This window comes from Cydia strobilella, chromosome 7 (genome assembly GCF_947568885.1).
Source record: "Cydia strobilella chromosome 7, ilCydStro3.1, whole genome shotgun sequence".
Classification (NCBI taxonomy): Eukaryota; Metazoa; Arthropoda; class Insecta; order Lepidoptera; family Tortricidae; genus Cydia; species Cydia strobilella.
In genome coordinates this window covers 16,874,588-16,902,482 of record NC_086047.1, presented here as the reverse complement: position 1 = coordinate 16,902,482, position 27,895 = coordinate 16,874,588, and the positions used below count along the sequence as shown (strand labels likewise).

Here is a 27,895-nt window from a genome sequence, read left to right as displayed (position 1 = left end):
AGGCGAGATTCAAACGAAGATTTTATGTAATTAATTATCATAACATCTTTTATTCTATATTATTATTTTAAATTTTACATGCTTAGTTCAAACATTAAGAAAGAAATAATAATATTTAACATCTGGATAATATACAGCTCTATTTTATGATCACTTAGTGAATAAAAAAATTATATTAATATATTGCAAAATATTCCATAGTTAATCGCAGTGTTGGCCGAACGTTAATTGCAATTAACGATTAACCAGTACAAATTGAACCGTAAACCGTAACGGACGGTTACAGTTTACGGTTTAATTTGTACTGGTTAATTGCATTAACGTTTCGGCCAACACTGGTTAATCGTAACACGTCACAGAAACGATACGGGCCGGGAGCACGAAAGGATTGCGGTATGGCAAACTAGAGGGCGCATTTCGTTTTACAATAACAAAATATAGCTTTTCACTTACATATTACCCGCTACTATGTACATAAACGCTCTACAGATGATAGCTTCTGTGATTATCACAAACGTATCTAAAAACTCTACGTGTTGATTATGCGACGGTCCACGGCGGACGGCCTCTTATGTTACAACACCACCGTCTCGCACAATACTGATAAAATCACTTCACAAGTGACAGTTCACAGTTAGGACGTGTGAAGGTAGTTGAAATTATTTGTTACAACTGTTATTATAATTAGAAATATGTTTTTAACTAACCAGAGGGCCTATCCCAAGATGACATAGACATTCACGAATAGAAAACGCCATAACAAAACTTAAATGTATAAAAAAGTCACGTGACTTTTCGTCGACAAACGCCAAATGAGATTGTCGTCTTAACTAGGCCCCTGGAACGTAGATTTGAACGTTCAGCTCAAATAATTTCAACCACATTGTAAAATAACCATTTTCATTTACTTTCCACTAAAAAAACTGGTGGTTATTTCACTTCAACAGTCGGCCACAATAAGCAGTATGCTGTAGTCTAATAAACAACCAGATCGAAATATTTACAAGCTCATTTTATCTAGGGACAATTTACCTATTTAGATTATTGATCTAAAATTGATTGTATCACAAAACATATAAAAAAAAGCTATAATTCGTATACAAAACAAATTATAAAGCATTAAAATCAAATTTTATTTACGAATTATTGAAAGCTGCTAAAATATTGTATATTTGTAACCATTAGGTGAAATATTGCAACATAACGACTTAGATATAATTATGCATTAAAACTGAATTGCAGTATTAAGTAGCCAGTGAAACACTATACAGGCAATTTGCGAAGGTAAATAAAAAAGAAAATAAATAAAAAGTAAAATTTAACAAACTATTTCCGTTGCGTCTTAGCGTCGCCCACGAGAACTGGCAATAAAATTAAACTGCTTAAATTAAGCTTTAAATGTTTAAAAACTAGTCCTGAAATGGACTGGTGTAACGAGACAGAATAGGGGGATAGAATCCATTTATTGGCACCACCAGGATATTAAATTCTGTCAAAAAGTAGTACAGTAGTACAATAAATGCATTTACCCTAATTTATGTAAGCTAAAATTAAATAAGTTTCTGCGTGATAGCATAGCGTTCGTGTACCGGGTGTTGCACTGTCTTTAAAATCAAAGAGTAACACAACTCACAGCTCTTACTGTTGAACTGTTGTCTATGGCCGTGCGCTTTCAGATACATGCTTGCCATAATTATACGTAACTATTTTTCATAAAGTAAAATATAACATGTTGCTCTAATGAACTCTTATTGAGAACTTGGACATACATATTTAAGAACATATCATATGTGATACAAACAAGCAAATACATAAACCAATATGGTTATCCAACCTATTATGACACGAGAAAATGTGATGAATATTGTAGTGTACTAAATATACGAAACGAAATAACTAATATGCTTAAATATAACACTGGAAGCGCACAGACTAGACAGTCATCTATAAATGCTGTATTTGTGAGAAATCATTGGCTAATCCTATTCATCCCCGCTTCTCTTTATGCTAAAAAAAGTTTACCGGTATTTACCGATATTCACTGATAATGTTTACCGGTATTTACCGGCGAAATGGGGACTAATAGTAACATTAGCAACCACCTGAATCCTAGCACTGGCCTAAATAAAGATAAAATTCAATTCACGTTCGTATCTAGTCTGCCTATCAGGAACGCGTACTACTCTAACATTCAGATTAGGGGGAATAGGGGGATACAAAAATCTCAAGTATATCGAACACGAAAAGCAGACGATTTTTCATTGAGCAACTGTGAGGGATGGAGTCGCACGACTGGGAGCTTACACGTAGCTGCTACATTACACTGGCTTAGGCGGTAAGAACAACTGCTTTATAACCATTTTTATGAAATGTATCTGTTTTATTGTAAACACAAAACGACTGAAGAGAGTTTAACTCCTAGGAAGTAACATAACTCTAAATACGTAATACATAAGACATGTGGGGTAGGTACGATTTTTGTTGCTTCGATGCGAAGAAGTAAATAAGTTCAGCCGTATCCGAACAGGATCACAAGTGAAAACGCTAAAAAATTATTGAAAATAAAATCCGTTAAGATTTAGAACCGAAAGATTTAGTTTATGTATTTGTAGCATATTGGTCGTACCACCTGTGCCACTACGTAAACTTAACTAATTTGCAACCTCATCTCTCGTTGGCTCGTCTATCGTACGTTTATTAGGCCACAAATCATCAATAAATCTAATTTCATAATACTATGTTACAATGAAATCAATGGGGGTGAAATCTGCTATGATGGCGTTACCAGATCTTTCTTCTGATAGTGCGTTGTAGGGCAATGGCTACCAGTTTTTGCTATTTCCACCGAGTCCGCAATGGGCTTACGAGATTTTTAAATGCATATTTTCGAAGACAGTAAATAAAGAAATAATAAAAGAATCACGTTGTTTCTGCCTATTTTTTTACAGCTTTATAATTAAAGTGTAAGGCCTGAGTGGACGCTCAAAGCGGAGCGTTCGGTGGGGCGTGCAGCGTGGCGTCGGCCCGTCTGGCTCACAAGTGATGTGAGCAGGGGCCCGTTTATCAAAAGCTTGTAGCTTGTAATACAAGCGGAAGTCCTTTTTGACAGCTTTTGTTAGAAAGGGACTTCCACTTGTATTACAAGCTACAAGCTTTTGATAAACGGTCCCCTGCGCGCACTACTCGTAAGGCCGCTCCTATACGTTTGCATTTGTTTAACATGCACGCCGCACGCCCCGCCCCAACGCACGCTCAACTCAAGCGTCCACTCAGCCCTTACACTAAGTGTTTTAACTGTGTTATGTGTAAATGCAACGTTTTAGCTTTTAGCCTATTAACGAATAAAATATTTTGCAAATGTATAGGTTCACTAATTCATTGGGTTTAGTGTCGCACAACATTTACTCGTTGTCATCGCGATTATTGTATAGTGTATGTATGTAAGAATAGTGATGATCTCGCAGCCATAGTTTAGAACAGATTAATTACATACGATATACATAGAAAGCATAACTATATTTTGCATAAACTTTATATTTTGCTGTTCTTAAGCCTCTGTTGGGAGTCGTAAAACCCCTTCTTCGGTTTGTTTATTTGTTTATTATTATTTAAGTTGACAATTGTACCTTAACAGCTTGATAATAGGTAGTTTGATAATAGATTGGACTTAAAGTAAAACCAGATATGTCTGTCTTCTTATAGCCAGAGACATCGGTAATATGTAATCGGCTTCTAAACTGTAGCTGCGTGACTTATAGAGTTTGGGGAAGCATGATCATAGTTTTGGTTACGACCTTTCTTATTAAAACGAGCAATTCTATGTAAATATACATATATATTTCGGGAACGGCTTTAACGATTTCGATGAAATTTGCTATATGGGGGTTTTCGGGGGCGAACAATCGATCTAACGAGGTCTTATCTCTGGGAAAACGCACATTTTTGAGTTTTTATATGTTTTCAGAGACCTAGTCTGTCTCCCATATACTAAGGTCAATATGGGTAAGTATTTATAGTAAAATTTGCACAGCGTACGTCGGCAGAATTGTAATGGCTTTCGATGTAACATCTGTTGTTAAACATAATTCTAGCAAATAAATTACAAGTATCTCAATGCTGGTTGTAGCGTTATGACAAACGAACAATACTACACGTTTGACGTTACAAGACCGTACTGATATGACGTCTGTAACATGCATAAAGACGGAGAAAAATAACTATTCTCCTTCTGTCGTTTTTATTATATTTGTACCTCAACGTTGATTATGATCGAAACACGAAAACTATGCCCGCTTCCAAATCTTAATATACAACATGAAATTTTTACCGATTATCCTACAGACCTACAAAATCATTGTGAAATCACGGCTTATTTAATTAAAATTGTATCTATAGAGTCTATAATTGGCTATTTTACCACTCAATAAAATATTTACAGAGCTCCTAATTGCACGAAGATAAAAACATCATGTTGTATAGACATGGTACTTACGGGGGTTGCAGTTGGATGTGAAATTGTTTTGTTAAAATTATTTTAAAATAGATTGCTGAAATAAACCCAAAAACGTGCTGTCAAAACAGCATCCCACTAGACTAGACGGTTTTTTCACGCGGATATATTAAAAAGTATAACTTCAATTCATCAATCATCATTCATCTTTCATTCAATTTATTTGATTTTATTGTGTAAAGTTACGGGTAAGTTTCGTTAAACAAATTAATCAAATAAACTGTAGACGTAATCAAATAAATTAAAGCCTTACTTATATTCAATTTTACAAGGCTCCTTCCGCCTATGATTTTCTAATATATTGGCTAGTTTTTGTAAAAAATACTACAAAAATCCTATTTTGTCAGCAAGATTTTTTCACTTCAGCACTCTATTTAAGTATGTCTCTCTTTTATAATTCAGCCACTATACGATCGCTTCGATGAGACGAATAACTTCTATTTACTAGCTATTGTTAAATCTAACTCACTGCGTGTATGCACCTTGTTTTGTGTACAATAAGTGCTAAAATTCACTGATCAGTGTATGCCATACGATTCTCTGAATATGGCAGTAAAGGCATAGTTTCTTATGAAGTTATAGAAGCAAATCATTGCAGTACGGCTTTTTTTGTCGAAACAAGTGAGCCTATACGTGTAAATTTCAATATGTGACATGATTTAACAATTTAGAGCTAACTTTTGAACGCAATATATTTGCTAGTATCTATAATAAAGCTCCAAATTTAAATAGCCTAAAAATAGCCAAATACCAATCAAGGAATGCTTATATTATACTAGCTGTGCTCGCGTCTCTGCCCTTGTGGGATTCGGTTTGTTATTAGCCCTCCCACCTCCTAGGAGAGTGAGGTGTTTCCTAAAATAAGTAGCGCCTACTTCCATCCCCAATTCCCCACTAACGGAAGACTTGAGAATCCCATATTTGCTTCAAAATTGGTTTCATAGTAAATAAGTAACAGAGATACAGGCACGGTGTTACTTTCGCATTTATAATAATTATTAATAGCTTTGCTAAATGCAATACAAGTTAAAACATTTTCTACTCCACCTTATGTGGGGCAAAAATACCTGCATACTGAATTAACAAAATTTGCTACAAAACTGTGCTAGACTAGTATGTGCGTTTCGAGATAAATTTTGCTAAAACTAGTCAGTAATTTTACTAGCTAATGAAAGTGATCCCCGCAAATACAAACTTATATGAGGGGATGCATTTATCTCTACAAATGGCGGACTTAAAGTCATTGTTTACCAGTCAACCATTGTCAAAATGAAGCTTGTTGCTACACATGTTGACTATTTTGCCGTTTGCAATAATTTCCAACGATAACGTGCGTGTGTGGATCGGAGCTAGCCGTTTCGACTTTGTGATGCGGGACTAAAAATGCCCAGTACCTTGATTATGGGACGCTGAGACCAAAATGGAACATGTCATGTCATACAACTTGTACAATAACTCGGATGGTTAATTTATTACTTACTTATTATACAGTCGCACATAACCTTAAACAAGTAGTCAACCATTTTAACTTTTCACCAACCATTTGAGTTAAGGATAGATCTTTCTCAGTGAGCCACCAGATGGCGTTACAAGTCGAGCTCAAAACGCCAAACAATATTTATATGGGACTGCATCCATGCCAAAGACGCTTCTTGAAAGATGATTAGGGACGTAACATTTACGTAACATTCTTGTCCTTGCTTGTACAAATTAGTGTGACGTGTTCAGTTCGATTTCGATTTTTACTATCTCATATTAATAGCTTGTATAGGCAGTCCCTCGCACACGAATGATAGGCTGAAAGTGCTTCCGCAGCCGCCATTATCTATGCAGTAACAAAGCGCTCACTTAAATTATAACACAGATTAAACCTCTAATAATGGCTAACACGAAATTGGTATCCAAACCAACCGTTACACCGGAAACGCTACCCTAACGAGACCTACACTTAGGAGGAGCCCGCATAGCTCTATACACGCTAAAAAAGTAAAATAATAAAAACAACTATAATTTACTTAAACATTATGCGTACAAAAATCCTAGCAATCCTTCTATAGACGATCCTTCTAATAAATAAATATATCCGACATACATAAACATTATACATACATAAAAAAAATATACCATTATACATATGTACCACTACATCCTATCTTAATTCATCTCCTATGTACAATATTTACAAAGGGAAATAAAAACAATTTGTACTTGCAGAAAAACCGTGAAAAAAAAAACACTGAAGTGAAACGGAAATATACAGTTTGAGCGCTCGGGCGCTCCCGCGTTACAAAACGTACGTTAACTTAGCTATACAGCGGCGCCCTGCGCCGTGAGATTTACAAAAATATATGTCTTACGGCCTATCTGTCGCAGCGCCGCAAAGGAACGACTGCCGCGCCCTCTGGAACAAGACAAAACACATTTTAATATAACTAATACATACAGTAATCGGATAAGTTTCGGCTGCTCCGTTGAAAGGGCGGCGGATTGAAATCCCGGAGTCCCCGAGTTCGAGTCTCGGATGAGGCGACAAACGATTTCATTATTCCTTTACTTCAAGACTTGGGACTTATTTAGAAGGCAGCTCTGTTCAACACATTCATTGCCACGGTAGCCACAAAAGATCCGCGCCAGGTCACAAAAATTTAGTCATATAAAGTTTAATACAACGATCCCGACTATCGGGTCGTCCGGCCTGGGAACGAAACCATAAAATACCCGATAGTCGGGTTTTCGGCATTGAATGTGTTAATGCAAAATTAAAGAGACCCTAGCATATTATAATCATTACTAGTAAGGGGATAGCGAAACTAGCGAATAACACAAGCATCGCTTTCGGATGGAAACCGCCGGTCGGAAGGGACGCTCCGCTCCGGGCGTCGTATAAACTCATAGCGACCGTCCGTCGACGGCGAGCTGCGTGCAGTTGGACTGAGCACGAGCCAGGAGAACTTCCTATTTTGAGAAGTGTTGCTCAAAACAGGAAACACGTGGCGGAAGCTTATGTAGAAGACCTTCTGTACTTCTGGAGTGCCTTAGAACATTTTTGAGATTTTTGAGAAAAGCCAACCGCAATAGAAATCACTAGTTTTTGCAATTTTAAAAGAGCCGCAAATGCCGTTTGTAGTGGTCAAAAAACACCTGAAGAGCCAATGTTTTGGGCGGTTAAAAGAGCCGCAATTGTGCCTTTAAAGTGCCGCGATTTGCACACTCCTGAACTAAGGGGTTCTTACTACCAACAATGGGGTTGGCAACTGGCAAAGGTTTGCAGAGATGGCGCCATCATAGCCTGCCCCTTTTTCTATGAGATTTTGCTTAAAGGCCTGGCATCCAGGGCATTAAAAAAACAAAAATTTGACACAATTCTAGGGATTGACAGGGCAAGCTATGCTGGCGCCATCTGCTAATTAGTTCGACCGGCCAACCCCATTAGAGAGTACTGGTTACCTGTGGGGGGGCTCGTGTCTCTCGTCCTCGGGCAGGGCGAGGCCGAACTCGCGCGAGCCGAGGTTCGTGTGCGTCGAACACTCCTGCATATATTGAACTATGGGGTGTTTCAACTTCTACTAGGGGGCGCTAGTTACCTGTGGGGGGCTCGTTTCGCTCGTCCTCGGGCAGGGCGAGGCCGAACTCGCGCCGCAGCCGCGAGCTGAGGTTCTCCCGTTGCCGCTCGGACGCCGTCGGCTGTGCGTCGAACACTCCTGCACATAAACATCTTAATAATACAACCATTCTAATGGCTAAGTACTTGAGTCTAGAACTTATTAAATTAATGTAGGAAGTGGAGACGTTCTTTTACAATTTCAAATTTTATTTCTAACTCTTATATGGACAATTAAAAAGTTTAAAAGCTTTACGTTTAACCAGAGTATGAATTTCGGTTCAACATGTAGCATGTCACCCCGGCCGTTGCTTGATCGATCGACGACTCATTAATAAAAAATCTTCTGCTGTTTGGTGGAATACAAGTAAATAGGATACCTACAAACATATGCAGAGCCGTATAAAGTAAGTATAAAAACACTTGAATTTTGACATACGGCGACGGCGCCGCGCAACATAAAAATTGTCAAATTACTGTCATTATAGTCTGGCTGAAATGTCAAGAACTTCCCCACTCCCAGTTTGAGATAATTATCGCTACCTGTAAGCGCTCCGCTGTCCGAAGGTGCGACTAGTGAAAAGAAATTCAGAGTTTAATCAATATGAAGATAACTACTAACTTAGATTTATATATAAATACAGCGTATTATTTTGACCCTTAGCCATACTCTGCGACGTGAGTATGTGAGTCACAATGCGAGCAACCCCGAAAACCACATAGAAGAATATGGCTAAGGGTTAGAAAAACACCCTGCAAGTTAGACACACACTTAAATCTAGCATTCAGTGGCAGGGTATCCTGCTAAAGCGGATTATGTGTAGGTAGGTACTTTTGTACATTCTGTATCTTCAGATATAGTTCATTTTTTTTTGCATTAGGAAAGAGGTAAACAATCTTGACGTGTTCTTTTTTTTTGAAAAATATTGAAAAACGCTTTAAAAAAATTAGTTTATATAACTTATGAAAGCAAAATAATGTAAAAGATCGTATATGATTTATAATTGTAACATATTTGCTGTGACTTATTTTTCAAAAGTCATTTTTAATAAAAAGACACGACAAAATCGTTTACCTTCTTTCTAATGCTAAAAAAACGAACTATAGGCAATGCATTAACATTGGATGGTTTTAGAACTTTTAGAATTTAATTTATAGATTAGAAATAAAACTATGAAAACGGATTATATCGCGTATATTGAATTTATAATACATCCCGACGTTTCGAACTCTTTACAGCGTTCGTGGTCAACGGGTGACCAATATACGCGATATAATCCGTTTTCATAGTTTTATTTCATGAGTAACTATCGCGGTAACCGAAGACAATATTATAGATTAGAGATAATGAAAATTCCTGGTATCGATTTTAGTTGCGATACTTAACGCAGTAAGCGTAACGTTTGGGCAAAATCGAAGTGTTTACAAGGCATAGACAACTTCTTTAAAAATATGTTTGTATGTTAACATACACATGTATTTACAATAAAAACGCGATGATCTCACCACTTACGTGCAAGTGTACTAACAACACACTCTGATATTCAATGAGCATACGTAGATCTTATGTAGTAGCAGTAAGGTTTGTTATCAGTTAATTGTGTCGATGATGGTATGAGTCGCACGCGCACGTGTATCGCATACATGGATGTTCGCATCAGTCGCATCTACGTAAATGCAAATCGTAGGCAATTAAGGTGTTTGAGGTTTTACTTTATGCAGTTATGCTTTAGATTATCTTAAAAAGATGTATACTTTTTTGATGTATACTTTTGAAAATAATAACTACGAAAGTTCAAATTAAAATTAAATTTAATTATATAATTATTTTCAGTCTAACACATGTGCTAGACTGAAAATGATTGCGCTTCGCTTAATTTGCATCGCTTTACGTAGTCTTAAATGTTCCGTGTTCCGCTAACATGACTGACATTTGTAAAGACTCGCTTGGTTTTATGACGTTGTAGTAACTATTTTGATTTCAATACTGAGAGCTATATAGTTTGCCTGTGCGAAGATTGAGGACATCGACTCAATTCGTGGATCATTGCACCGCAGTGTGAATTGGGTCAGACGTTCCTCAGTCGCATCTGGCAGTTCGCGGCTACACAAAATCAATACGAGACATCGCAACACCCGATAGGTTACGTCTCGCGATTTGAAGAGACGAATGAAAGCAATGATGAAATAATGGAATTACACGAACGGGTAAAGTATGGAGATATTGGAGATAGGAATAATATATCGCAATAGCGCTGATATTTATGTTATGAGACTGTTGTGAGTGGCGTTTGTCCAATATTAAATACCAAAATGCGACGATAGATTAATGACAAATATTACTTTATTTTATTAAAAAAATTTTTAAAGCAATCAATATCAATATCGCCGTTAGTTTGTTCATAATTACTAAGGCGATCTCTTTGCGGTTTCAGCTTGAGTGAAATTTAAGTCGTCAATATTAAACACGCACTATTTGTAATTTAAAATCTAACGAATGCTGCCGATAACGAGTTACGAATAGCAACCGACAATTCACTGTTTTAATCGTAATAAAGTAACTTTTTGAAGATTTTTGCTTACCATACTCTGATATTGCATTCTCATTAAATCCACATTTAATTGTGACGTTTTCAACCAAAAGGTACCACATTGTCGCTTGTCGATAAGGTTGATTTCTAACTGAAGCTATATGGAAATAGCGTCTTACTGACAAGCGACAATAAGTACCCTTTTGGTTGAATATGGCACAATTATTGAAATTGGTAACACAAACCTTGCAGAAATTGGTATGAATGGCCCTAAAGCGGCAACAGCTTTACCTATACCAAAGATAGATATAACTCCGTAATAGATGGATACAGTCTAAGGAAAAAACGTGCCTCGAAAATCAAGAAAATTTGATTCTCATAATTCATAATTCATTTATTGCATTTATAATCATGTGTTTACAGAAGGTCTTACAAAGAGCATTTTACAGCTAAAGTGTTCACATGAACCCTGTTAGGGTATATAGCAATGTACTTATTAACTAAAACTTAATACTAAATACTATTAAATCTCGTTCAGAGGGCGCTACTAGTTTTGGCCTACAGTCGTATAGATGGCGTTGACGGTTTCGTTTGTTATTTAACAATTTTAACGCATATCAGTGAAAGAACATGGGCAAAATCATAAAAATAATTAATGCAAATAAAAAAAATCATTTATCTATATTTAAATACATATCGTATTTTTATAAATCTTCATTTTTAGTTTTAAAGTGTGTCGACAGATGGCAGTGAATTTACTGGGGTTACAAAATTTACTATGACAGTACCGCTCTAGTATAAGTTACTCTATGCCTATACACATAGACTTCGCTACTACGCAGTAACGCCTTATAATTGAAATCGCGTTTTCAAGGTCCCAAGGGGCACGGCGAATCGTTGTGCGCATATTTTAAACCTTATTTTTAAGATATAAAGTCCAGTTAAGAACGTTACTGTAGTGCCCAAAATTTGGCTGGCAGTTTTGAGTCTGAATATGTTAGTGACTTCATGTTTTGTTTCATGTTTGTTAAAAACAGGCCAAGTGCGAGTCGGAATTGCGTACGAAGGGTTCCGTACCATTACGCAAAAAAAGGCAAAAAATCACGTTTGGTTATGGGAGCCCTACTTAAATATTTATTTTATTCTGTTTATAGTATTTGTTGTTATAGCGGCAACAGAAATACATCATCTGTAAAAATTTCAAAAGTCTAGCTATCACGGTTCATGAGATACAGCCTGGTGACAAACAGACAACGGGGGTGCGGAGTGTTAGGTTCAGCAACGCGCATGTAACTCCGCTGGAGTTGCAGGCGTACATAGGCTACAGAGGCTGCTTAACATCAGGCGGGCCGTATGCTTGTTTGCCACCGACGTAGTATTAGTTTTTATTTTTATTTTTTTTATTTAAAAAAATACAGAGACGGACAGAGGAATCTTAGTAATAGGGTCCCGTTTTTACCCTTTGGGTACGGAACCCTAAAAAGGGAAATCAATGGCGCTTTTCGTCTTTTAGAGCTAGCGACTAGCAAAACCTGATATCAAATTACCGTTTTTGATTTCAGAATCTGATTGTCCGTCCGTCTAAAACCATTACTGATTTTTAGGGTTCCGTACCCAAAGGGTAAAACGGGACCCTATTACTAAGACTCCGCTGTCCGTCCGTCTGTCACCAGGCTGTATCTCATGAACCGTGATAGTTAGACAGTTGAAATTTCACAGATGATGTATTTCTGTTGCCGCTATAACAACATATACTAAAACGTGATGGTATGGAACCCTTCGTGAGCGAGTCCGACTCGCACTTGGCCGGTATTTAGCCCTTAAAGCCACTTACGATGATAAAGCAATCGTAGGGTTTGTACATAAAAAGCTTACAAAAACTCGCTTGCTCCTTAGTCAGTTGACGGGTAGACCGTTAAACTGGATGGCAATAAGTCGCAATTTAGAGTTGTGCCATTCCCGGGAACCTTCTCCATTTTGTATGGGCAAACTTCCCGCTCGGGAAACTACCCCATACAAAATGGGGAACGTTACCGGGAATTCCCGGGAACGGCACAACTCTAGTCACAATAAGTTTCCGTTGCGATAAGACCTCTCAGCGTTGCACAATCTCGGTGTTGTTGCAGCTCGCTTCCTCTACCGTAAGGCGTATACGCGAATAGAAAAGTATTGGCTTTTGTATTTGTATTTAATCGAATTGGGCAATATTTTTAAAGCGACATCTGCGACATCATTACATAGTATAAAACAAAGTCCCTTCCTGCTGTCTGGATGGATGTCTGTCCCTATGTATGCTTAGATCTTTAAAACTACGCAACGGACGCAATTTTTATAACAAAACTTCCGTGAGACTCGGACATGTTAAATACAATGAAACTGGTCACTCACGTTTTTTATAGTAGAAAATGCTCGACAAATTTCGCTTCATAACAGTGAACTTCTACATATGTTAAATTATAACACGGGAAACTCAAATTAAAAATCGGTTAATTTATTATATTTTGACACAAGGACTAGACTATTGACTAGACAAGAATGTAGGTTATATATAATTACACAACATTTTCTGTAACAATAAGTCATGAGATCATTTAATTATGTTTACATAAACACAAGTGTCCCAAAACGTGCACACACGTGTAAACGACACGTGATGTAATTACTGTAACTATGTCAACACTGACTCATTCATTTCATTCGTTTCTTCATTCACTAATTCAAACGATGTTACACTTTCTAGCTAGTCTGTACTTCCTCTCAAAAGTGCACTTACAAAGGAAGTCTGTCGATAAAGCGCATAAAATTAACAAAACGACTTAAGTTGCGCAATCTTATAATGAACCCTAAATTTTGGGAGAAGAGATGAATTTAGCTTGAAACGTAGCAATTAAACTATTCAACGACATTACAGTGGCAAAGTATTAAATGAAAATAAGCCACATTGTATAGGAATAAAGTTAAAAATAGCTTGTGTTGGTACTTTTAAATGCGGCATGCGTTTATCTAATTGAAAGAATTAGTCGCGGAACGTGAACGCGGTCAATAGTAGCTTAATTTGTACGTTCCGTTGTTTACTGTCAACAAATAGCACTTGCTCGACGAAGGTAGAGATAAGATTAATAGAGAAACGTAGATAGCAGTTACTTGTAGACACAATTTCTATCTTAAAACCCGTATAAAACTATAAAGAGTAGGTAATTTGATTGTGACGTCACATGCTAGTGTTTCATATAAATTCCATAGTAGCAAAATCGTTTTAACAGTTCGAAAAAGAAATTGATTTGACTAGTAGTCAAATACCCTATTGATTAAGCTGGTTTTACGTTCACGGTCGCGACATTGTTTTGTCTTTATGGCGCGGACTTGCTACTTTTTACCACTGTAATATACAATTTTAGTATTAATAGGCGTTTAAATGGTTATTGTCTGACATTGGTTTGTATGCGGCAACCGCATTAGAAAGTCTACGCGAGGAATTTCGCACACCCGCTGGTTCCTATCTCTATCGCACGCGCGTATTATATAGCTGTCCCGCACATGATGCCGGCAGTCAATGACACTCGGACATTGAGCGGGACAGGAATATAATTATGCGCGTGCGATAGAGATAGCAACAGGCGGGTCAATGTATTAAATTCCTCGTGCTTATAGTATGAATTTTCTCAAATGATTTTTATGCTTAATCCGTTAACCTTTGTTTCTTTTATGGAGAGGCACTTTAGTCGCGTGCCAAAGCAATGATGTCGTTAAAAAGCAACTATCGTGATAGTATTAAGGTTCAAATTTATGTAACAGCTCATTCTTAAATAACGAGTTTGGGTAATGAAGAACGATCGGTTGCATGTGTGTGGCCTCAGAATGAGCCGTTACATAAATTTGAACCATATAAATAGGATGGTAAAATTTCTTTTTAAACGAGTTTGTTCCCGTTCAGTCAGTAGCGGTAGCATTGGTAACCGCTGAACAAAAGAAAGAAAGGCTTTTGTTTAACAGATTAGAGGCGTAAAAATCATTTGAGAAAATTCATACTATACGCGTCCTTTCTTTAGCTGCATAAGTGTGGCGACCTTACGATTCTCGTCAATGCTTCTAAATAGCATAGAGTAACTTATACTAGAGCGGTACTGTCATAGTAAATTTTGTAACCCCACTAAATTCACTGCCATCTGTCGACACACTTTAAAACTAAAAATGAAGATTTATAAAAATACGATAGAATGTATTTAAATATGGTAGATAAATGATTTTTTTTATTTGCATTAATTATTTTTATGATTTTGACCCATGTTCTTTCACTGATATGCGTTAAAATTGTTAAATAACAAACGAAACCGTCAACGCCATCTATACGACTGTAGGCCAAAACTAGTAGCGCCCTCTGAACGAGAATCAAATTTTCTTGATTTTCGAGGCATGTTTTTTCCTTAGACTGTATCCATCTATTACGGAGTTATATCTATCTTTGTAAATAGTGAGTCGTAGGTCGCTGTAGATAAAATATGATCAGACTAACCTTTAGGCAAATGCGTATTAGCGAGCTCCCGATGCAGCCTCTGCTCCAGGTCATCGGCGGCGGCGGCGGCGGCCGCGTCCAGCCGCTGCGGCGACAGCGAGCCCGCGCCCGACGCGCCCGACGACTCCGACGACCATTCCGGCCCGTGCGCCTCGCCCTCCGACGGGTGCGACTCCTCGTTGAGCGCCCCTCGGTGCCGCTTGCGGTATTCGGTGATAGAGAGCTGGGGGAGTGGACTGATCTTAGTTTTCAGGGTCAGACGAAGCGAGAACTAGCATCGAGATACGTTATAATCGTAGAGAAATATAAGCCATCCACCATCCTGACGTCAGAATGGCGGGTGAACCTTTTTTGTTAAATATCTCGTACACTAAGGTACTCAGAAGGTACAATATATTTATAAATATTTCGTTGAAATCGCTGGGGTCCACTCGCCATCCTGACGCTCACGACTTCATCCGCGCAGTAAAACTGACCCCCACCAATAACTCACGTGCCTTCCGCAATGCTTGCGGAATAAACAAACATCTGTTCAGGTCAACGCACCCATTAGAGAAAGTGATTCGCAGTACGCCACATGTTTTATGTATGTCAAGGCAATTATAGCTTTATGAATGATGAATTGTCAGTTGTCACAAATTGTGTTAAAAATGGAATAACATTTGGCAACTGTAAGTGCAATTATGAAATAAATGATAATTGTAGATATGAGTTGTTGACATGTTGACTCTTATCTATGACCTTGAGCTGAATTGTGTTAAAACGAGATAGTCTTAAATGTCTTAATTAAACTGCATGACAATAAGAATGCGATTACACAAAGGAATGCAATAGTAAAAAAATAACTAAGTTTCTGCAAATATTTGTTTAAATTCAAGGCCATTTTTATCTTGGTGGCAGATTAATTTGACGTAATGGCAAAAATAGTACAAACTGAGAAGATTAGGACTGCTAAAAAAACGTACAGACGACGTCAAAAATATATTTACACCGTTGGACCTTACTCCTTTGTAATAATGGCGAAAAACGAAATCCAGGGGAGGGGTCACCGAAGCAAGTGATTAATTTTACTCCCTTTGGATGCGCAGATAGGTCATTAGGATAAATTTTTAAACTAAAATTTGTCACGCGCAAACGCGAGAACAGTACGAATAGACTAACAATAGTTAATCGTGTAAAATGTTTTATTTAGTGTAGTAGGTGTCAGTTTGAGTTACCTTCCTTCTGACCGGTTTGGGCTTGTCCTGCGGCGGCGGGTTGAGGCGCGGGTCGGAGGCGCGCGCGCCGAAGGGCTTGGCCGGGCCCGGCAGCCCGTGCAGCGCCGCGCCCGCCTCGCCCGACCCGGAGCCCTGCAGCACCCCCGACAGCAGCACACTGTTATTCGAGTCCATGTTGCTCACGCGAGTCAATATCTCCTGCACGCTCTTCAGTTCGTCCACACCCGTAATACTATCTTTGTCGAATATACTATTGTCTAAACTTGTAGTCCTATCTATTGCACTTTTTATTATAGACGGCACCGGGTCCGCGGACGCCGGCACTTCGTAGGGTTGCGAGAAGTTGCTGAAGATCCCCGAGAACAGTCCGGTCGAGCTGAACCTCGACGAGAAGGGGAGCGGGCTCTCCAGAACTGAGGGTTTATCTTTCACCGGTAACGATTTTTCTTCAGGTTTGATCGCGGGGGACGCGGGCACTCGCATGGGTTCCATCGGTTCCTCCGGCAGAGGGATAGCCTCTAGTGAAGGGATGTCGTCCGGCAAAGGGATAGATTCCACTTCGGAGTGCATCTCCCCGTTGATTTCGGACGACTTTGAGTCTGTATCGTTGGATAACGCTTCCTTCTCCTCTTTTTCCATCATCAGCTTGACTCGGGCCTTTAGCGGCCGCCGCGGCTCCTCGGGCAGAGGAATCGTCTCCAGCGGCGGTATCACAGATAGCGGGCCCTGGTCTTCCGGCAGGGGGATGTTCTCTGGCGCCGGCAGAGCCATCGAGTCCCCGATCGTGTATGAGTCGTGCGTAACTCCATTAATCACCAGTTTGGAGTTCTTCATGTTTCCGGTATATTGCTTCTTTATAGGCCGCATCGGCTCCTCCGGTAACGGTATCGCTTCTAGAGGAGGAATCGGGCCCGGATCGTCAGGCAAAGGTATGTTTTCGGGCGCCGGTAACGCTGAATTGCTGATATCGTCGTGAATGTCACCATTAATCTCTGGCGACTTCGAACTCTCCTTCTCTGTGCGCAATTGAATACTGATTTGGTCGTCCACCATGTTGAGATCGAAGTTCAGATTGACCTTCTTCCGCTTTTCTTTTGGAGGTTTCTTGTTCCTGCTCTTGAGGATGAGAATGTTTTCGGTGTGGAAGGAGTGTATCTTCTTCTGAATGTCGTCCATCTCGTCGCGCTGAGGCGACGAGTTTCCACTAGTATCTGCGGATCGGGAACTGTTCTGCTTATCATTGAGCAGGTCCAAACCTTTGATATCACAATTGGTGGGTTCACTACTCTCTAATTTGGGTTGGGGGGTGACGGTGGTGTCGATGTCCATAGGGAGGACCTTGTCGTAGTTGGGGTCGTCGGGTTCGACGTTGTTGTTGTTGGTGGTGGTGGTGAAGTCGGGCTTGGCCGGCGGAGGCAGCTCGTCCTCGGGGGTGGGCACGCCGATGATGCGGCGGATGTGCTCGGTGTCGGTGGTGGCCATGTTGACGTTGAGCACGTCGTGGTCGGGATGGCACTGGTCGTCGGAGCCCTGACCGCTGTCGGAGCGCGTGCGGTCGCGGTCGCGGCCGTACACGCCCTCCATGATGCCGCGCACGTTGTACTGCCGGATCACACCGCCGGCGCCGTCGTCCTTCACCGGGGAGTCCTCGGACGTTAAATTGGGTGACGTCTCATCGTGACACTGCAGACAAATTTAGGAATAAGAATCATACATGGCTCGATTTTAGATTAAGTTGATGCGATACTTACAGGCACAATATTATTAGGTTCGCAAGATAGCGATTCTCTCGCTAACCGTCGCTTCTTCAATGGCGTCACTATTTCGTTGGGCGGAGATTCTGCAACAAACGCATCTAAATTTAAACATTAAAACGTTAACTCTTTTTAATCTTTCAGGTGCCTCAAATGAGCATGTCAATACGCACCCGCATTAGGAGAGTCGCTTTCTTCACTGATGGCCTGTCTCAGCCACCGTTTCTTAGCACTATGCTGGGGTATCACAGTAGGCGTCGTTTCTACGATTTCAGTCGGAGGGGTGCTCCGAGTAATCCTTCTAGCCTTCTTCGGGGGTCTGCTTCGATCCCGGCCGGGGGTTCTGGGTGGGGATGTCGCATCTTCCTCGTGGAAATCAGGGGCACCACTTAAATCGCCAATCATCGTCGAGGCAACTCTCACGAGGCTCTCTAGAGATGTGGCGGACATCAAAGGCGGTCGGTATGGAGACCTGTAGGGCGACGGCGTCCGCTCGGGCGAGCGACCGATCCATTCCGTGGCCATAGTTTTCTTAGTTTTAGGCAGTTTAAAGGCGGATTCCACTGAACCGACGGCGGCTTCTACTAGTAAACATGCTGAGCTTAGGCCAAGATCCTGCAACAACAACAAAAATTTAATTGTTAAAATATATTCGCTCCAAGTAGGATTTTTTTCACTTGATCTGTACACCGGCACGGTCAAGGTCACATGTATGCAAAGTAAATAGATAAAAAATACATACAAAAGGAATATCAAATAAGCACTTGAGTGGATTACCTTTACTACTATGTCAACATTTTAACTTAACTTTTGAACGTCAATAACGGATAGGTAGTGTCTTTTTAAAAGGGCTTATTTCTCTATGAACACCATACATAAATAAGCCCTTTTGAAAACACACCTCATTTGCACTTCCAGTTCAAGGTCAGCAACACATAAACGTCAAAAATGTCAAATGAGGTATTGAGATTAAACGCGCAAAGATCAACACACATGCCGTTACAAGTAAATTCGTTCAGTGACAAGTGAGCTTTGTTTCAAATTAAAATGTATGATACACATTTTCAATAGCAATAAAGAAAAACATTGGAGAATTTGATATTTTAAAACCAATTTACGACCATCGCTTAAGTGAGGAAATGGTAACTTCACATAATTATCATTTATCATCTGAAAAAGTCTGAAATCTCTCATTTATATTTGAAGATCAATAGGATTGCAACTTTCGCCGACTATACCTATATCCAAGTCACAGAACTCTCAACTGCATATGAATGAGTTACGCGGTTATCACACTTGATATGTATCGTACTTGACCGTTTCGACGTGTGACAGCGCTATGAATGTCCCGCTCGCACACCGGAGCGCCGTGCGGATCCGCATCCAATGCGACGACCGCCTAAGAGGTTGTAAATTTAACTCTAAAATGCACGAAGGTCGATTGGGTTGTAGCCGCGGGAGTCAATTGACGTCTTTGGCGGTCAAAAAGACTTACTTCATTGATCCCATCGTTGTTCCTATCGGCCTCGTTGTTGTGCGCCGCCGGTCGGACTGCGAGGTGGTGCTGCTCGGCCTCTGTCTATATGAGTGTGATATGGTGCGACTTACTTCATTGATCCCATCGTTGTTCCTATCGGCCTCGTTGTTGTGCGCCGCCGGTTGGACTGCGAGGTGGTGCTGCTCGGCCTCTGTCTACATGAGTGTGATATGGTGCGACTTACTTCATTGATCCCATCGTTGTTCCTATCGGCCTCGTTGTTGTGCGCCTCTGGTTGGACTGCGAGGTGGTGCTGCTCGGCCTCTGTCTACATGAGCGTGATATGGTGCGACTTACTTCATTGATCCCATCGTTGTTCCTATCGGCCTCGTTGTTGTGCGCCTCTGGTTGGACTGCGAGGTGGTGCTGCTCGGCCTCTGTCTACATGAGTGTGATATGGTGCGACTTACTTCATTGATCCCATCGTTGTTCCTGTCGGCCTCGTTGTTGTGCGGCGCGCTGTCCCTGCGCGGCGGTCGCGGCGGCGTGCGCGGCTCGTCGCCCGACGTCACCAGGTCGCTGTCGGCCGAGTTCAGTCGCCGCCGGTTGGATTGGGAAGTTGTGCGGGCTCGGCCTTTGCGTCTACGAAAGAGGTTATGTTACAATGTTTATAGGAATAGAGGGAAGATTGAATTCGTGACGTAATCTCAATGTTAAATATATCGGAGGTGATGAACTCGGCAATCGACAAGTTTCTATCAACAATTTCATTTTACATGCTTTGGAAATTGTACAGTTAATTTTTCTATCTCATTTACTCAAGATGATTTAAATGTTTACCACTACATTTTTGCAAATAAATATATCTTATCTTATGAGGAGTAAACAGACCAAACCCGCCACATACTATCATGATAAAGATTAAGGCAGAGAGACGCTTTCCACATAGATTTGTGTACACTGACCCGCCTGTTGCTATCTCTATTGCACGCGCATAATTATATAGCTGTTCCGCTCGCACAGTGACATTGACAACCGGCATCCTGGGCGGGACAGCTATGTAATTATGCGCGTGCAATAGAGATAGCATTTCGGGGATGTGTGTTTATTATGTGAATTTTAATAAAATTAATCGTAACTTACTTCTTCCTCTTTTTCGAGCTGCACTGAAAGTCATCATCGTCATCCTTGTCCACCGCATTTGGGTGAGGATCGGATTCCCTCCGTTTTTGCCGTTCTTTCACCTCTTGTTTACGTTGTTCTGCTTTCTCCATGCGTTCGAACGCCTTCATGATCGCTTCCATTTTACGCTCCTCACGAGTCTAAAATGAAACGTTTAATTAGTTGTAATATTTGAATTGTGTTTAGCGAGCAAATATAATAATCATAAAAATAATTCAAAAACTAAAATTTTGACAAATTTTACATCATAAGTAAATTTCAATAGGACTCTTGTCAAATGTCGCATTCCGGTTATAAAGTGAAAGGGTGACATAATACAATTTGAAGTTTAATTCTGGTTTCACTTTGCATCTTATAAATGAAAAAATCACAAAAAATGTGCAAGTGAATGTTGATAATGTGATTTTCTAGGATCAATTGCAGAATTTGACTAATAGCACTTACCATTTTCTTCTTATCCTTCTCCTTATTGGTTGGCAGTTTGTCCTGCGAATCATCAGTTTTATCATCCAAAGAGTCCTGGTTCGTACAAGTGTTCCTACTAGACCTGGACGATCGATCGTGGCATGCCGATTTGGCTGTATATTCCCGTGTAGCTGGTCTTTCATCTTCTAAACCATCTCGTCTTGTCCTACGCTCCCTTTCTTCCATTTTAGGCGACTCTTTCTTTGGACTCTCTTGTTTAACTTCTTTAGGCTCTTCTTTTATTTCCTCTTTAATTTCTTTTATTTCTTCTTTTAGCACCTCTTGTTTTACGGGTATTTCTTCTTCAGGTTCAGGTTCTGCCTTAGCTTCTTCTTTTTGAGGTTGTACTTCCTCTTTGATTGGTTCCGGTTCTGCTTTAATCGGTTCCGGTTCAGGTTGAGGCTCAGGATCTGGGACCGGTTCTGCTGGTTTCTCCTCCTCAGTTTCCATTTTCACGTAATCTGGCTCGTCTATTTCCGGTTTCATCTCCTCTTTGGCCGTTAAATCCATTTCTGGTTTGATATCTTCTGGGGTCTCTGTTTTCATTGGCTGGTCAAAGTCGAGGGCCATGATGGCATTTTTTACGGGAGACATTGGAGAGTATTCGTATTTGAGGGGTGATTTCTTTTCTATTTTGACGGGTGTTACTGGGCAAGGGTATTCTTTAGCCGGGGAAGCTAGGACGGGTGCCAGCGGTGGCGACGCAGGGGAAGATGAGCTGGAACACCTATTCCTACTCCTCTTTTCTCTTGGAGGGTATTCCATGGTTTTCCTCGCAACTAGTGAAGAAGTTAAACCGTTGACCTTGCAGTGTTTAGGGTTTCCGCAGGCGCACGGCTGCTTGCTGCCGTTAGTGTCGTGCCCGACTGTTATTTCTGTATTCGAGGGGATTGTTCCAACAGTGTATAAGTAAACATGTAGCGCGCCTTTGATTATGCAGTGTTGGAGCTCGGCGTTGGGTTTGCAAGATCTCCTTACGAATCTCGCCTCGTTGCCATACGTTCTTGTATCGATACAGATTTGCGTGTTATCCTTAGGCAGTCTGTAGAAGAAGACGAAAGGCCCAGGTTTCTGGCTGCCCGCACGCGCTGAATTTTGTAACTGCGGCCTGTGCTGGTTCGACAACATATATTTCCCTCTAAGCTCTATGACTGGCGTGTTTTCTTTCAAGTCCTTTGTCGCAATAAGGATTTTGCCGCCCGCGTGGGGCACAGTGGTACACAAATGCGCCGTAATAGCGGATGACGTGTTCGTCGTGTTGCCTAGTTTACTGCTGTATTTCATTATTTTCGCCCTCAGTTCAGGGCTGTAATGATTAGTCATCGCTTGCTCAAACGATTCACCCCAATGTGATTGGCTGGTTACGCTCGTGGCGAACTTGCTTCGGTTCATCATCATCTCCTTCTTGCGTTTGACTCTCTTTTCTGTAAGTTTTCTCTTGGTGCCTTTTCTGACAACTTCTGCCTTCTTAGGGCGCTTAGGGCCGCGTTTGGGTAGAGTGAGAGTCGGTTGCGGCATCGGGGGTAGCGGTGGTAAGGTAGGCACGGCAGGGGAGGCCGTATTATACGTAGTGACACAAGACCCACTGGTGTCAGTGTAAGTGGTGACGGTGAGGAGTCGCTTGCGGCGCCCTCCGGGCACCCTGGTGGTTTCTGAAGAGTCCGTATCGGAAGCGCCGAGCGCGTTGAGTTCCTCTCGCTTTCGTAGCTGGATCGCTCGCGCATGCCTTCGGTCAACAGCTCGAGGTTGGCACAGTTCACACATGTAGGCATCAGGGATGTTGTTCCGGTCGATGCCCATGCAGTCAACGTGCTGCCATTCGCCGCAGCGGTCGCAGCAGATCATGTATCCGTCGTCGTGTGTAAACTCGCAGACGCATCGAGTTTTTCCTTCCTCCTCGGCTTCCGGTGCGGTTTCAGTGTCGCTGCCGCCGGCGGCGGGACGACGGTCGCCGTCGATCGACGAGATGACGGACGCGGTGTCGTCCTCTTGTATCGGGGTAGGCTTGTAACTCAGAGTACTCAGGGGCAGGGGTGGAGCGGCGGGGATTGGTGCTACCAGGGGTGCGGCCGGTTCGTAAGGCACGGTCGACATGATGACGGGCGAGTGCCTCTTCAACGGGCTCGGAGGCGTCGGCCCCGGCGGAGGGGACGCGACGGCGGGCGCGGGCGGGAGCGGGAGCGGCGGCGCATAGACGGGCGCGGGGGCGGGGGCGGGGGCGGGCGGCGGCGCGGGCGCGGGCTGCTTCTGCACGGGCTGCGCGTATGTATGGTCCAACATCACGAGTGCCAGGTCGTGGAAGGTATACCGCTGTAGTTCTTCCGATAGATTCGGGCGCTCCTCGCTGCCGATTATATCGTCCGCAGTTAAACGTGTCGACTTGTCACCGCTGAAACAGGAAATAAACATTAGTCTTAGCACTAAAATTACAAAACATTGTCTAAGTTCTCGATCGCAAGAAAAGCTATTTTAAGTAAGCAAAATTTTACATTATAATACTAAAAATCAGCATGTTCATATCCCCAGTATAGCAACCCCTTATGCAGGTTTAAAAAAAAAGTGATATGAGGTGTAAGCACTTACAACACAATCCTCCTTTGATTAATCGGTTTTGGCTCCATATGTTCCTCCACAGGTTGAGGAGGTGGTATCAGTGGAGAATTTGCACTGGGATGCAACATCAGCTTGGGCTGCGCTAGCGATTGCAATATCTGAGCAGTCAGCTGCTGGTTTGCTGACACTTGAGATACAGTAGAGAGCTGATTGTCTGTTGGAGTGTAGGTCTGTACGTATCTCAAGTTGGGCGTGGCACCAGACTGGACGTAGTGAGGCCCGCGCGGCATACTTGTGCTTATAGGCGCTGTGGATATAAGCACGGGCCCACAAGGCGATTGGAGAACCAACCTCTCACCTTTAGAAGGCAACTTTTGAATCTGATGATGACTCTTATGTGTCGGACTACCCACTTTCTGTATGATCTTAGATGTGTTTGAATCCACTACACCATATATCGGCTGCTGGTTCTTATATGTAGCCACACTAGCGACAGGCCAGGCCTTGGACTCTGATTTATGCGCAGTGCCTGCCTGCTGTATTATTTTGATAGCTCTCGATTGATTCTTCTGTCCCGAGAGCTGGCCGGAATTTTTTGCCTGTTTCAAAGTATTTAGAGATTTTCTGCCCGAGTGAACGGACATCTTATTAGGGCCTGAGACGACCCGCGATAGTATATGACACTGCGTGTTTCCCGAGGACGCCGCGACCACGGCGTTTAAGTTAGCACCATTGTTCACTTTGCCCAGAGATTTCAAATTAGAGCTTTTCGTAAAAGTGTGGCTATAAGAAACGTTTTTGATAGGGCTGCTGATTACTTGAGGTGACAACGTAGAGCAGCCAATTAAAGACTGACTCTTTGGAGGCTTCGAGCATAGTACTGAATTATTTAAATGCTTTTGTGACATCACATTAGTGCTCAACTTGTACACATGGTTCTGTGTGCCGTACACTGGTGAGGCGAGATCTTTGCCCTGGGTTATATACTGTGATGAATAACTTGTGTTCTTTGGGATAGATATGTTGCTCAAAATTTGTACTTTTGATGATTTGGGTCGGCTTGCATAGCTAGTTTCCGTTACTATATTTGTCCGTCTTCCCATTTGATTTGTATCATTGACATAGCTTTCACTGGTTATAATGATCTGTGATAGACCAGATTGTGATCTCTCCTCTTCACTCTTGCTGTCAGTAGGGGCAGCGCTTGTGAGAATAGTGGGCAGCCATAGAGTCTGATTGCCAACATCTTGTGATACATTTTGAATAGCTGTAATGTTGCTTACAGTGGCATCTACATTTATAGTGAAGTTCTGTGGCAGCTTTGCGACATTCTGAACAATTGCAGTGTTCAGTGGAGCCTGGATGAGAGTGGCACTTGTGTTTTCATAGTTGCCATCACCAGAGTCATCTCCTTCTTGTATAATAGGGTAAGTGATGCGTCCAACATTATCAAGACCTTCCTCAATCCTTACAAGTCCAGATAATGCATCTACAGACATCTCTGTGTCCCGTCTCTTGTCAGTAATGTGGTACTCTACTTCTTTATCAATATTACTGCGTGCAGACTGGATAATACTTTCTGGGTGAGTAGAATCAGGTTCAGGGTCACCATCAGTGGGGGAAAGGGGCAGAGCCCTTAAAACTGGAGTTCTAATGCTTGGTACACTCATATTATCTGCTAATTTATGTTCCATAACATGTTCATACACATTTTCACTGGAGGTGGCCGGCCGGTAATCCTGTAACAAAGTTATAGCAAATGAAACATGTTGTATATTTGAACACATGAATATTCCTCACATTATAATTGTAACAATGTCAGCTGTAAAATAACTTAGCATATTTAATGAAGTAAAGAATGTCTGCAATCAGCCGCAGTAATATTTCAGAAACATTTTGTGGAGGTTACATTAACAATATTAATAGCTTGTGTCAGTGAACCCATGAATTTACAATTGTCGACATAAATGTTATATAGGATTTCATGTTGTTCATATCAAAATTTTGTTTATTTATGTAATGATGAGATGATTAAATGTGAACCTGTTTGCATTATCAATAAATCCTTATTACTACACTTACCCAATATATAAAAACGTAACATGAATAATGACAATATTACTAATCCTAAAAGGTTATTAAAAATGCACCTTGGTTTCAAAAACTTTATTAAACACAACACTCAAAATAGTAGAAAACAGTTGCCAAACAAAAGTAAACTAATAAAATCTTTACTGAAAATAGCTTCACTTTTATTTTAGTAAGATATCTACAAATCTTATGTAATAAAAGATACAGGATTTACAGGGTCTTCATTGCAAGAATGAAACCAGGATGATATTATGCGCTTCTCAAGAGCAAAAAGAGTAAGGAAGATCATGTCAATAAGAATATAATGGTTATGTAGTGAGTAGCATGGTTAGCAACGGCAGGGCCTTGGTGTCGTGAAGGGGGAGGTGTAGGGGTTCGGGACTTACTTGCCGGGCAGCAGGATCAAAGTCTGGAGAAGCTGACATGCTGTAAATATTATCATCTTGGGTCAAGCCCGAGATGACGCCGAGGAGACCACTGCGGCCTCTGACCTTATTTCATGTGACTGCAATCGAAAATTGTCTCTTTACCCACAAATCTTCACAGTTCACACGACAACACGCGATGCACATCGTAATTTTCTCGCTCAAATATTTTTAGTCTACAAATAGGATAATGTGACAGTCGAGGTCATTGTCCAAAAAGTGATGAAATTCGATTTATTTCATGCCCTACGAGAATGTGTAAAGAATGAATACAAAATAAAGCATATAAAACGCAAAAATACTCGTAAAAAAGGTTAAAATAAGTAGATAGGTTAATCCACTGCCGCCATTATTGTGGCACGAAAACTGAAATGTCTCACTGATAAACATCAAAAGAAGTAAACACTAACCTAATAACGCTAAATGTGAGAGAAATAAAGCATTGAATTGATTAATTGGATGGAAATAATGCATAATTGGAAGTCTCAAGTGAGTAGTAGAAACAAAGAGCCTACAAATATAAGTACATACGCAAATGAGGTTTGTATATTTATATAAATTTGATATTAATAATATTGACTCCACCAATCATAAATCCCATAATGTAAATCTTTTATAACATAAACACACAGATATTATATCATAAAAGTGAGTATCCCATTAGATAGGAACTTAGAAATCCAGATGTAAACACTTGTACAGCAAATACTTAATAAAATTAGTACTAACCTGCGCGTGAACGTGACAATAACTCCTATAGTGTAGCGAAACAATTTCCGTCAAATAACTGCATATCACTTGTAAAATTGGCCTCAAAGTCCGAAACTACGATCAAAACATTCACGAGAGTCGAAGATGGCGGCCATTGCATTTTCTTGATGCAAAACAACGGGGTTTCACGAAACATGTCGAAGTTCTAAGACCTTCCGGTTGGAATAATATCTTTTTAAATTTTATTATTGGAACATGTTATAGACGTGATAAAAAAATATTTAAATATATAAGTAATAATTATTAAACATGATTTTGTGAAACAAAAACCTATAAATCTAAATAATAAAATAAATATTAATTTAAAAGTATTGTCATTAAGTAGAAAATATTCTGGAATAAGACTAAAGTGTGTTTATGGTTGCTTGTCTCTGGTAACTAGTTGAGCATAGACAACGTAGTGTTTTACTTTTTTTTCGAAATGCGTTCAAAAATTAGCAGTCCATAGACACGTCAATTCTGTTTGAATGCTCAATCAATCGTGCATGTGGCAAGTGGTGGCAAGACAAATGGCGCATGCTACACTCTCGATACTACCTACAGCGCAAAATCGAAATTCGCAAATTGCTATTATCTTTCTCTTTTACTCCAATGAAGGCGTAATTAGAGTGACAGAGAAAGATGCTCGTAATTTGCGATCTTCGATTTTCGCGGTCAGTGGCGCCTTTAACGTGGTCAAAGTCAAGTTCCGTTGGTAGTAGTAGTTGGTGTTTGTGTTGTTTTATTGTGAAACGTTTGATTAGTGTTTTTTTGGTTGCAGCAACTAATGTGTACGAATTTTATTTAGTGTCACTGTGTTAATTCT

The 27,895-nt window shown here is 40.7% G+C and overlaps 1 protein-coding gene across 2 annotated transcripts; it reads right to left on the bottom strand.

The window, feature by feature from the left end:
- Positions 1-8: 8 nt before the first annotated feature.
- On the bottom strand, positions 9-27,214 carry LOC134743270 (uncharacterized). Of its 2 annotated transcripts, XM_063676679.1 has the most exons (13): positions 27,049-27,214; positions 26,281-26,399; positions 23,834-25,542; positions 21,230-23,639; positions 20,747-20,925; positions 20,074-20,245; positions 18,300-18,741; positions 18,124-18,227; positions 16,373-18,055; positions 15,156-15,378; positions 8,655-8,684; positions 8,095-8,211; positions 9-6,911 (listed from the first exon to the last, which is right to left on the bottom strand). In XM_063676679.1, the coding sequence occupies exons 2-13, from the start codon at positions 26,317-26,319 to the stop codon at positions 6,871-6,873; spliced, it is 7,149 nt and encodes a 2,382-aa protein (XP_063532749.1). In that variant the 5' UTR covers positions 26,320-26,399; positions 27,049-27,214; the 3' UTR covers positions 9-6,870. The 2 variants fall into 2 exon arrangements, with proteins under 2 accessions (XP_063532749.1, XP_063532750.1); XM_063676680.1 differs by lacking the exon at positions 8,655-8,684.
- Between the last annotated feature and the right edge of the window lie 681 nt (positions 27,215-27,895).